The sequence below is a fragment of the Brienomyrus brachyistius genome, chromosome 8, assembly GCF_023856365.1.
Source record: "Brienomyrus brachyistius isolate T26 chromosome 8, BBRACH_0.4, whole genome shotgun sequence".
NCBI classification, from domain to species: Eukaryota; Metazoa; Chordata; class Actinopteri; order Osteoglossiformes; family Mormyridae; genus Brienomyrus; species Brienomyrus brachyistius.
In genome coordinates this window covers 17,217,547-17,230,266 of record NC_064540.1, presented here as the reverse complement: position 1 = coordinate 17,230,266, position 12,720 = coordinate 17,217,547, and the positions used below count along the sequence as shown (strand labels likewise).

Here is a 12,720-nt window from a genome sequence, read left to right as displayed (position 1 = left end):
GTCTCCAGCTGTAAGTCAGATGCTGACTGCATTTGCACTCCTTTTAGTACGTTTTTAGCATTGCGTGTCTGCATTTTATTTTAGCTTTTGTGTGTGCTAGTTGCTATATGTTACTTATAGATGCTGGAACTGTACGGTATCTTATTTTTACAAGCACAGGGAATTTGAAAACATCAACATCACAAGTACACAGAACTACTGTTTTCAATATGTGTGATTTGCAAATACTCGGAAGGCGAAATGCTTCGATGGCAGAAATCTGAAGAAGTGACGTAAAAAACATATGAAAAAGAGGACAGAATATAGCAAATGTTTAAAGCAATTATTGGAAATGAGATTTATGTATAAGGCAATAATGACTGCAAGGATGCAAAACCCAGAATATATCAAGGATATTTTCCAAAAGAGCCTAAGTACTGGAAACAAAAATAAAAAAAAGGAAGAATCAGCCGTAAATATTATTTGTGGTGTCGAACCACAAAATGAGAGATGTACTGATTCTACAATAGAGAAAAGCTTGACATGAACTTGTACAGCCTGTAGGATGTAAGCAGCTGGGAACTTAGTTGAGGATAGAAGATGTACAATATGCCTTTGGAGCACCTAGACAGGACTGAGAGGTATTAATCAATCATACTCTGGCTGGAAGTATGAAACAACAGAGAAATTCAGGTTCTCGTTCAGCTGTCCTTAATTTCACTTTATTTTGTATGGAGTATGGCGCTTGCTCGCCCTCTTATGGTTAGAAATATTAATTGCAATCATGCAAGTATTTTCTTACTCCACTCCTACCCCAAATCAATCCCATGATCAACCTCTAAACATAAAGATATTTCAGTGTGACGCATGCTGATATCCATACATTTATCATCCAAATGCTTACCCCAGTCTCTGTTATATATCAGGATGATGAAAGGTGCTAAACACAGAGAAAAGAACAGGATGGCCAGCACCACCTGCTGGCTAAATTAGGAAACTGACAGGACCGTTCCCAACAGTACCATTTGATCTAGGCTTTCTCAACTGCATGTTGCTTTGAATAAAATCAGTTGCCAAATTTATAAATGTACATGCTTTAATAATATATACTATAAGCCTAAACAACAGTAATCAGCGATACATTTTTCTAGGAAAACAACCTGTTGTCTCTGTATAAACTTTAAGATTCAAGATGTTTTGTTGACATTGTACAACAAGTGCCTAGGAATGCATTCACACATACACAGTATAATAGAACAACAATGTACGGTAAACCAGTAAACAATCAAGAAATATACATGTCATGTAGAAACATGAAGGCATATTGCTATTTACATAGAAATGCAGAAGTGCAGAATACATTGAGTGCAGTTATTCATGAAGGGGATGGCTTGGGGGGAGATACTCTTTTTGAATCTGCTAGTCAGCGTTCTGATGTTGAACGAAGTCTTCTATCACAGTCCAGGGGGAGAACAGCTTGTGGTCAAGGTGTTTAGGTTCTGTAAAATATTCTATGCACCGAGAACAACTGGTAAATATTCACTCGCTGGATGACAGATTGTGCTCAGTGATCTCCTGGGCAGGAATTCCACTACTTTGCAGATTTCTGTACTGGGTCATGCTGCCACAGTACTGTGTCACAGTACCGCAGGTCAGAACCCTTCAGCTGTACTGTACTGGAGGTTGGTAACTGTCACCTTCTTCTTTCACCATTCCCTTAACTACTTCAAATAGTCCATAAGGATCACTTCTGTGCTCTCTGTCCATCTCTGTCTGAAATCTACAGGCTGATGAACCTTAAATTGCTGACATTTTCCACCAGGAAGTCATGCATGACAGTTGATGTGTGACTCCTGCTGTTTTCTGAAGTCCTCGTCAATTTTATTGATGTTAGGTTACTGTTGTGTAATCACTCTGCCAGCTACCAAATATGGGGTTGGATCATTTACAAAGGCATTTATGGTGTTTTTCAGTCTTTAACCTTTTGGACCACCTTTTATCCTGGGTAGTACCACTTATAACATTAATCATATGTGGTTTCAGTTAATCTAGCAGTCTATTTGTTTCAGTTGCAATCAACGCTTTCTTGTTTAATCTTAGGTTTGGTCAAGGATTAGCATTATGAGTTCTGCTGCATTATTTCCTGGTTCCATTTGGATTAGCAATTTGGGTTGTTTGTGGGTTTGGATTGTTCTCACATTTCTTGCCTATCTTTGTACCTAAATTCTGTTTGCCTGCCAGATGATGTTTTAATCTTGTACTTGGTGTGAGTTCAGCCCCGACATCTCATCAACCTACCTTGCAGTGTGCAGCCCTAGTCAGCACTAAATATAGTTGGAAACCAACCTGTCAAGCCTGGTAAGACCTAGCATTGTGTGAACGCACAGGTTGGGGTGTGTCGGTTTGTTCGTGTCGCTGTTCCTTGTTTTGAACTTAATTAAGATTTTTTTTTTTATCCTGTCCAGTAGCCGTGATGGAAATCTTAGAAAATTCTGTGTTCTTATTCTGTGTCTAGTTGATTTGATTTCAATAAAGTTACCTGAGATTGCCAGTGTTATTTAATGACAGAGTAAATTTTGTAAAATGTTTCCCATCTATTTAGTTATATGTTCTGTTTTTTTTTCTGGATGTTTTTGAAATGTACTGGAGACTGTATGTGTTTCTCTGATCAAATGATCCCCTCCTGCTAAGATTATGTGACGCTCCATCTGACTCAGAGGCCTCCTGCATTCAAATCCCACCCCAGCTCTGTATGTTGCTTGTTTTCCTTACACATTAGTGTCTCTAAATTCACCATACAGCGTGGTTTTTGTGTGTGGGTGCGTGTGTGCGTGTGTGTGTGGAGAGAGGGGGGGGTATACATATATTTCACTATGGGAACCAAATGTCTCCACAATGTGATAAAAACTTGTTTTTTGGAAGTTGTGGGGACCATTTTTTTGATCCCCACAAGGGGAAACGGAATTTTGTAAAAATCTGTGAATACAACCAAAAAACTAAAAATGGTTGGTTACTTATGGTTAAGGTTAGGGCTGGGTAGGGGTTAAGGTCGTCATTGTTGGCATTAGGGTTTTTCCCCACAGAAATGAATGCAGAGTCCCCACAAAGATATGAATACAAACGTGTGTGTGTGTGTGTGTCTGTGTGTGTGTGTGTCTGTGTGTGTGTGTATGCACCCGGTGACAGAGAGGCATCCAGTCTGGGGTTTGCCCATTACCTCCTGAGATAGGCTCCAGGATGCCCCCCTCCCCTGCAGCCATGTCCAGGAGACACAGTTAGAGGATAGATATGTTTAACTACACAAGATCAGAATTCGATGCACATTTGATCCACAGTCTAACCTATTGGAATGACCTTTACGAACCGTCACATTTACTGTGCATGTATTCTTATTGTTTTGCTTGCAGGTTATCTGCATCATGGTAAATTCTTTGGGAAAAAATAGTCTGGATTATGTGGGCCCAGACGGGATGAGTGTGGTGATACTAGGATATTGGTACCTTGCGGAAACCAAATACCGTCTATTTCAAGGACAAGAGCAGTGCTGTACTGTTTCTGATGGATTAAATTGCAGTGCGAGGTGCTGCATGTGACTGGCGCTATTTATAACTATGTGACTGTCATGTTGCTCTTTCCCAACCTTGTGTTATACAGAGCACCTGCCAGGCCGCTGCATGCAAACCATGGCTGGCTGTATGCGTAGGACCTGCTAGAGAACAGAGGAAGCTGAAAAAGGTAAGATAACGGCAGAGTTTTGCGCAGTTTTAGGCCTGAGTTTGGGACATTTGAATCAGCAGACATGATGTGTAACGTTGTTACAGACAGGCTGCATTATGGTCGTTTGCCGCTTGGTTAGAAACTATGCGTGATTTCTGTTAGTGTGATCTGTACAAGTGAATAATAGATGTGACAGTACAACTTTGTAAAACTTCCTTGTGTTGTTTTTCTTTGTCAAGTTTTTAAAATGCATATTTATATATAGCTTGTCCTTCAGGCTACAGTGTTAACAATGCAGCTGCAGTCTGTGTACTGGGGGCAGTACTGACCTTTCAAGACCGACTGTGCAAAAACACAACTCTTGCAGGATTATATATTGCAGTTTCGAATTAAACTAAACAGCGATTCATGAATTTCTTTTCATAATAAATACTCCATTAATCCCACACCAGAAAATGTCACAGTAATTCAAAACACATAACTGCCTGATCCTAAAGGAAGTCAATATTGCGCTCTTGAAAAGTGTCAGTGGGGAGTATAAAGTAGAGTATTACTGCTCCAGATCGTGGAAGGCAGAGCAGATAGTGAGTCCGATTAAGCTACCCGTGACACTATATTTTGGGATCTGTCGCGACACCCCGAAGACCCTCTGACATTCTTTGCTCCGCAGCTCATCTCAAATGATCCCGCTGTCTCTTAATTGGCAGTTGGGTCGGTCTTTTCCTCCAGTTTTATTATTTCAATATTACTTATTTTACTACTGAAGTAGCTTTTTACACTTACATGTAATATTCAGTCACTGAGCCATTTTAGGCTTAGGAGCGATGTGTTCAATATAGGGGTATGGAGACCCCTGCTATTTCAGGGGGTCCAGTACTTGACAGGGGCCCTTGAATGCATAAAATTAAAAGTAAACTTGGGCGAGGGGGTCTCCAAGGTACGCACCTGCTTCTAAAGCGGGCCTGTGTGTACAACTTAAGTGACATTCATTACTCTAGTGAAATTTTATTTTATTTGATGCATGAATCCATCCTTGAATTTATCACTTAGAGAATTTATTTAAAATGAAGTTCTGCCGTTCCTTATTGCAGATGGAGATGTGGCACGGTCCTTTCGCCAGCATGGACGACTTCGACTACAGTGTGCACATTGCAGAGCGCGACTGGAGTGCCTTCTTTCAGGAATGTGAAGGATGTGACGTCCTTCAGGGCACGCTGGCCAGTTTAGATGATTCAGGCATGAGTGACAATGACTCCGGCATGGAGTTAGAGGAGCTGCAGCCCCAACCTTCCTCAAACGGCCAACTTAACCTACAGGGTTCCTCTCTGAACACCAGTGGCTTTCAGGTCTCTGAAAATGGTGGGGAGGAGAACTTAAGTTCACCAAAGGTTACTGTTCGTGAGGAATCGTCGGCTATCTTGAATTGTTCTCACGGCGGTTCTGTAACGATGCCAATGAGTCCATGTCAGCCAGAATGTCAGAATTGCATTGATCATCAAGACATTCTTGGAAAAGCTACAGAATCAAATGACACGTCGTCTTCAGCAGCCAAGGGGAACGTCTGCCATGAGACAGATGAGGACTCGTCTGGAATGATGGATCCCAAGCAGGGAGATGGGCGGAGCTCGAACGAACAAACGGGAATTCCTCTCTATCCACAAAGTGTGTTTCTGTCATCGGAAGATTCCCCGACTGATTCACTTACCCACAAAGAAATGATCTCTGAAAGTCCAGAAAACGTCACAAGCTGCACCGAATTACCAAGGAAAGAGAAGGAGCGCTGGTTTGTCACAGTGGACATCGGCGTGCCGCGGTCCAGGGCGAGAGGGAGTACACCTGTAAAAAAAAAAAAAAAAAAAATTTGTAGACTCTCCTGTGAACTGGCCCTTAAATGTAATGATACAGGCCCAGCAATTCAGAATAAACCTGAGCTGGAAGAAGCTGCCGGTCAAAATACAGATCACACAAGCGAGAGCAGTCTCTCATCACACCAACCGCCTACCTGCACGCCCAAGAGCTGTTCCTTCTTCATTAAATTACTTTCAGAGAAGCCAGCTACTAAAAAGTCTCCAAAATTCATTGGAATATTACCATCTGAAACATGCAAAAATGAAAACATGTTGCAAAAACTTGCTAAGAATTGCATAACTAATAAAAAATCAAATGCCATTCACCATGAACTATCCTGCACCCAAGAATCAATAGATACTAGTCTATCAAACATTACAAAAACTGAACTGAAGGAAACAAACAATAGTCCTTATTCATCTATGGCTACGCATGGGAAAACTCTGGCACATGCAACATGCAAACAGAAAGTTATTCCAGTTCAAAAAATCCAACAAGCAATGAAGTTATCGCATTCAACAGGGAACACAGAATTAAAGTTACTTGATCTTGACTCTAATAATGAATATGAAAAATATGAACATAAAAAAACAAATACAGCTATGAGCTTTAAGGAGTGTGAAGGCAAACATTTAGCCAAGAAAGATGTTGATGGTATATTGAGTGCAGGCTGCAGACTTGTTCCTCAAAGAGATGAATCAACTTCTGTTCTTCTCTCAGAGGACCTGAGAGCAGGCTGTACAACAACCCATTTTAACTCAGTTCTCAACCCTAATGGAAATACTTTGTCCCCAGTAACAGTCAACAAAAATAGATATGTGGACGTTGGAGAGGCACATTTGGATAGTGCTTTACCACAAGTGACAGGTGTACAACACACCATACGGGAATCTTACTCAGATGACGTGGCAGCAGACATACATAATTTACAAAATCGCAATGAAGTTTCAGATGAAGTGGACTATAGCGGTTCATATATGACAAATAGAGTTTTTATTATAGATGAGCCTGAAAAATATGACGAGAACCATCCAAAAGAAGACAGAAATGTGCACATTTTAAAAATGAACAAATTCACAGATTCTACTGGGTTACCATTGCTTGACCCAGTTGAGACTAAGGCGCACAAACCTCAGAGTGATCTTAAGCCGTCCCATAGGTACCAAACTAACTGCAGCACAGAAACTGAGTCTTCTCTATCCCAAGAACCGATGACTTTAGACCCTGAACATCCACCAGTGTTTGCCATTTCTTCCTTTTGGGATGAAATGGAAAAATTAACCATCAGTGATATTTTACAGTTGAAACTAGTTGGCCACACCTATTCAGCACAGACATTTCCTCATATCCAAGACAATGTCGCTGTGGACACTTCAGATGCTGACGATGCAGGCTACTTCACTAATGTGGATGAATTTAAGCCTGACTGCTCTACGGCTGAAGTTCCCACATTTTCAGATTCTGAAGAAGGGGGCTCACACTCTCTACATTTTAGCACAAGTTCCACTCCTGAGCCTCAAGATACAAAAAACAGAAGGTCATCTGCTACTTTGAGTTCTAGGGATGATGTGCGGAACAAGGAATTATACCTGAACGCAGGAACCGAAAAAGAGTCGAAAAAGAGGACAAAGTCCTGCTCGGAGCGCCCATTTCCTCATCCCCATCATTCAGATGTATGTAAGTATGGATTTAATCAAAAGACACCGCAAAACGTTAAGACAGCTTATCAAATGAACAATGTTGATGATGGAAATTCAGACAGTCTTTCAGTACCTGAAATGTATGACTATTTTTTCCTTGAATCAAAACCTGGAAATTTCAGTTCTTCAATTAAAAACACTGCGACAGTGCCCATTTTCTCCAGCTTTCAATCAATAAGACAAAGTCTGCAGTTTCCAGAGGTATATGACTGCTTGCTCCCTAATGACTCAATCATTCAGCTGGAAGATGAGGAAGATCACACAGGAACCCGAGCACTGACACGCTTTGACAGCAGAATCAGTGACCTGTTGGACACAGAGGTATTGCCAGATTCATATGAGCACTTTTGTACGGATAGCGACTGGAGAGGAAATCTATTCTGGAGGCACCCTCTGTCTTTGAGACGAACGTGTTTCACGTGGAGAAACTTCGGTCGACTCTGGTGTGATCCAATTTTTGGGAGAATTGAAGCAATATGTGGAAGGCAGTCACTTTGTACAACCATAAGGTCAACCATTTCACAAGATGTTCAACACTGTAGTGCAGATATTTGCTACCTGGAAAAGCATACCTTTAGTGAACTTGCAGAAGAAGAACAAGCTATTGGAAAACTGCAAACTGCTTTATCTGTTCCAAGTAAGGATCTTTGTGTTTTGGTATTCTGTGCAGATAATTGTGTGTTTGCATGCATTTTTTATGTTAGTTTGACTTTACTTGCATGCGTTTTCATAAAGGAGAGAATTGTTGATTACCAATAAGTCCATTAAAAGTATTTTAATCCTGCATATCATTTTTCATATCTTACACAGATAGGTATTTCATTATTTCGTTAATATATGTTGTTAATGTACCATAAACCTGCAAATCTTTTTTGCACAGAAATAAACGTCTCCTTAAATTCAATAAACTCAGCGCATCCTTCAGCATCCACCACAACCTCAGAATGGCAGTTATCTCACCACAGTCCTTATCTTGGTTTTTTTTTTTTAACTCTGAAGAGCAGGATTCAGGGACTCCAAAACAGAGATTGAGATTGTCTTACTTTTTCATTCATTCTTTAGTAGATTTGATGCATTTTTTTGGATAATTGCCGTGTTGGAATATGCAATTTGGTGCAAGATCAACTCATAGATTGAGGTTGTAACGTTCTCCTCCGGAATGCCGACGTTTGACTTCATGGTTAGATACCCAGATAATCCATTATCATGATTGGCAGATAAGCTTGTTTTTGATTGTAGGTAGTTTTAGGCTCCTGCCAAACAGTGATTTTGGTTGCCCCTAAAACTGCAAATTAATTTCAGGCTTCTTTTGTTTGTTTCTTTGAATGATATTTTTACGTAGTTCATGTTTAGTTATGTGAGAACATTTTTATATAATCTGATGTAGCAAAAATTAAATTTAAATGGATTAAAACGAAATTAAAAGCAAATACTATCACTTGTAGTCTTCTGTAACTTACATACTGAAATATGTTGTAACCTCCCTGATCTCAATGTTGTTAAAACCATAATAAACACTTAAATGCAACTGTAACATTTAGCTACCACAGCTATTTGTTTGTCTTCACTTTAAATACAACTTTTGTTTTGTTTGACATCAGCTGCCACCAATATATATTTTTTTTTGGTTCAGAAAGTACCATACAAACATAAGCCTAGTGGTCTTCATGAAGCACTTCTTACAGGTGGTGAGTTACCCACATGGTTCTCTGCATTCTTTACATATTGATGCCGTTGTAAACCCGTACATCGTATTAGAATAAAATGCTATAAGGTTTATTCTTCTATTGTAAGTGATTGGTTGAAAGTTATATGCTGTCAACGCTGAAGGCATTATGGACAACAGTGTGTCATGCATTGTTCACGATCTGTCGGGTGGCTTTGCTTGGTTTTTTGAATCAGCTTTTTTAAAAAAAAAAAATCTTTGAGCCCAATAACAATTGCCTGAAAAGATGGTCCTTCTCCTGCAGGAAGGATGGGTTGCCTTTTGTTGCGTAAACAGTCTGACATGTGTTTGGTGTGTATCGCCTTTGCCTCTTGGCTGCTGAGGTCAGCTGAACCACAGAATGCAGGCACATGGAGAAATGGTATGTATATTATAGAAAACCAGACACCCTTATAGATAGTCTGTTGCAGATTTATACAGTATTTTTGATAATCCCATTCTTAATTGTTACACTGATAAATGTACTTACTCTCCTGCTTTCAAAAATTTGACGTGACGTTTCCTAAATAGTGTTTTGTTTCAGTGATACGGTTTGCTTGATTGTAATGAAATTACACTGGCATTCATCTTCTTACTGGAATGTTTCATTTTGGTCTATATTACCTGATAAACTGATAGTCACATTTAATCAACAAATGTTTTAAAACTTTTTCTCTTCTCTGGATTTCTGTTCAGTTCTGCTGGCAAACGTAAGTGCTGTCTATGCCATACGATACCTGAGGAAGTACATCCAAGATGACACAACCATCGACAAATTGTAACTTCACATCCGCGCTTCACATCGTAATCACCCTTTCCCCAAAGTGAGGAGGCCAGAGTCCTGTTTTAAACAAATGTATGCAATGGAAAGTGTTTCAAATATTTCAAAAACTGCTACATTTTATGTGAATAGCTGCATTTTTAAAAATATACGTGGAAAGATATCTCTTACTTTATTGAAGTTCTATTATGTCCTTGGTTTTATAATATCAAAACCGCTTACAATCTGTTCTATATTATATAAAGAAATACAAAATTTTGTATTTTTCTGTGAAGATTGTACGTGCTTGAATATTAGGTTCTGAACTGAGATTTTGTCATTTACCATGATAGCCGGAGTGCTGTAGCTAAGTTCATATTGCATGTTGTTTGATGTCTGAACCAAAAACGCAGACTTCATATAACTTTAAAGAAATGCAAGATTTTGTATAGATACATGTTTGTACTATATAAATATTTATGAAACAAAATATATCATAAATGCAACTTTCGCACAAGCAACTCCAAGAATTTATTGAACATTTTAAATGTCAATCGTTTGAATGAATGAAATATGAAAACCCGCCACTAAATAAATAAATGAATCATGAAAAACTCATAATCACTCCTGTTAGTACTCCTCCACAAGAGGGCAGTATACGCTTCAATTTTTCCATAATTATAATAAAATTGTTGTAATAAAATGAAAATTGCAATTTTACAGTTTTATGAGTAATATTATCTCAGGTTGAAATCTTTGTGTAAATAACATTTAAAAATGTCAGCTTTTAAATAAAATGAAAAAATGATACAGAAACATCTCTCAGAAGATATATAATTGAGTCAAATGTGTCCACTGGGCTCGAAACTCATCTGCTTTTATCTGACATCCACTGGATCCTGAGTTTAGTCCCAGGAAATCAAAGCAACCAGATTACATCTAAAATTTTGCACTACAGCCGGGGGGAGGATCAGGAAGAGGAAAGGTGTAGTGCAGGTTGGCACTGGATGACCCCCCACTTACCGGGTAGGGCTGTATCGGGACACGTATTCAGCATGTAGTGCAGGTTGGCACTGGATGACCCGCACTTACCGGATAGGGCTGTATCGGGACACGTATTCAGCATGTAGTGCAGGTTGGCACTGGATGACTTGCACTTCCCGGGTAGGGCTGTATCGGGACACGTATTCAGCATGTAGTGCAATGTTGGCACTGGATGACCCCCGTTTACCGGGTAGGGCTGTATCGGGACACGTATTCAGCATGTAGTGCAGGTTGGCACTGGATGACCCCCGCTTACCAGGTAGGGCTGTATCGGGACACGTATTCAGCATGTAGTGCAGGTTGGCACAGGATGACCCCCACTTACCGGGTAGGGCTGTATCGGGACACGTATTCAGCATGTAGTGCAGGTTGGCACTGGATGACCCCCCACTTACCGGGTAGGGCTGTATCGGGACACGTATTCAGCATGTAGTGCAGGTTGGCACTGGATGACCCGCACTTCCCGGGTAGGGCTGTATCGGGACACGTATTCAGCATGTAGTGCAGTGTTGGCACAGGATGACCCCCGCTTACCGGGTAGGGCTGTATCGGGACACGTATTCAGCATGTAGTTCAGTGTTGGCACTGGATGACCCCCGCTTACCGGGTAGGGCTGTATCGAGACACGTAGTCAGCATGTAGTGCAGTGTTGGCACTGGATGACCCCCGCTTACCGGGTAGGGCTGTATCGGGACACGTATTCAGCATGTAGTGCAGTGTTGGCACTGGATGACCCCCGCTTACCGGGTAGGGCTGTATCGGGACACGTATTCGGCATGTAGTGCAGTGTTGGCACAGGATGACCCCCGCTTACCGGGTAGGGCTGTATCGGGACACGTATTCAGCATGTAGTGCAGGTTGGCACTGGATGACCCGCACTTCCCGGGTAGGGCTGTATCGGGACACGTATTCAGCATGTAGTGCAGTGTTGGCACAGGATGACCCCCGCTTACCGGGTAGGGCTGTATCGGGACACGTATTCAGCATGTAGTTCAGTGTTGGCACTGGATGACCCACGCTTACCGGGTAGGGCTGTATCGAGACACGTAGTCAGCATGTAGTGCAGTGTTGGCACTGGATGACCCCCGCTTACCGGGTAGGGCTGTATCGGGACACGTATTCAGCATGTAGTGCAGTGTTGGCACTGGATGACCCCCGCTTACCGGGTAGGGCTGTATCGGGACACGTATTCGGCATGTAGTGCAGTGTTGGCACAGGATGACCCCCGCTTACCGGGTAGGGCTGTATCGGGACACGTATTCGGCATGTAGTGCAGGTTGGCACTGGATGACCCCCGCTTACCGAGTAGGGCTGTATCGGGACACGTATTCGGCATGTAGTGCAGGTTGGCACTGGATGACCCCCGCTTACCGGGTAGGGCTGTATCGGGACACGTATTCAGCATGTAGTGCAGTGTTGACACTGGATGACCCCCGCTTACCAGGTAGGGCTGTATCGGGACACGTATTCAGCATGTAGTGCAGTGTTGGCACTGGATGACCCCCGCTTACCGAGTAGGGCTGTATTGGGACACGTATTCAGCATGTAGTGCAGGTTGGCACTGGATGACCCCCGCTTACCGGGTAGGGCTGTATCGGGACATGTATTCGGCATGTAGTGCAGGTTGGCACTGGATGACCCCCGCTTACCGAATAAGGCTGTATTGGGACACGTATTCGGCATGTAGTGCAGATTGGCACTGGATGACCCCCGCTTACCGAGTAGGGCTGTATTGGGGCACGTATTCGGCATGTAGTGCAGGTTGGCACTGGATGACCCCCGCTTACCGGGTAGGGCTGTATCGGGACACATATTCGGCATGTAGTGCAGGTTTGCACTGGATGACCCCCGCTTACCGAGTAGGGCTGTATTGGGACACGTATTCGGCATGTAGTGTAGTGTTGGCACTGGATGACCCCCACTTACCGAATAGGGCTGTATTGGGACACGTATTTAGCATGTAGTGC

At 41.9% G+C, this 12,720-nt stretch overlaps 1 protein-coding gene across 3 annotated transcripts; it reads left to right on the top strand.

The window, feature by feature from the left end:
* Positions 1-3,564: 3,564 nt before the first annotated feature.
* Positions 3,565-10,525, top strand: perm1 (PPARGC1 and ESRR induced regulator, muscle 1). 3 transcript variants are annotated; one of them, XR_007399445.1, is made up of 5 exons: positions 3,565-3,714; positions 4,788-7,881; positions 8,878-8,932; positions 9,215-9,331; positions 9,646-10,525. XR_007399445.1 is itself a non-coding variant. In XM_049023833.1 (4 exons), the coding sequence occupies exons 2-4, from the start codon at positions 4,788-4,790 to the stop codon at positions 9,729-9,731; spliced, it is 3,297 nt and encodes a 1,098-aa protein (XP_048879790.1). In that variant the 5' UTR covers positions 3,565-3,714; the 3' UTR covers positions 9,732-10,525. The 3 variants fall into 3 exon arrangements, 1 of the variants encoding a protein (XP_048879790.1); XR_007399444.1 differs by having other exon boundaries at positions 8,125-8,932; XM_049023833.1 differs by lacking the exon at positions 8,878-8,932.
* The last annotated feature ends 2,195 nt before the right edge of the window (positions 10,526-12,720 follow it).

What these genes read in the sequence shown, in the direction of transcription:
- perm1 (XM_049023833.1), top strand. Translation starts at nt 4,788, where the DNA reads ATGGAGATGTGGCACGGTCCTTTCGCCAGCATGGACGACTTCGACTAC. An exon ending in AACTGCTTTATCTGTTCCAA is followed by an intron (nt 7,882 to 9,214) that starts GTAAGGATCTTT and finishes CTTCTCCTGCAG; the next exon opens with GAAGGATGGGTTGCCTTTTG. An exon ending in TGCAGGCACATGGAGAAATG is followed by an intron (nt 9,332 to 9,645) that starts GTATGTATATTA and finishes ATTTCTGTTCAG; the next exon opens with TTCTGCTGGCAAACGTAAGT.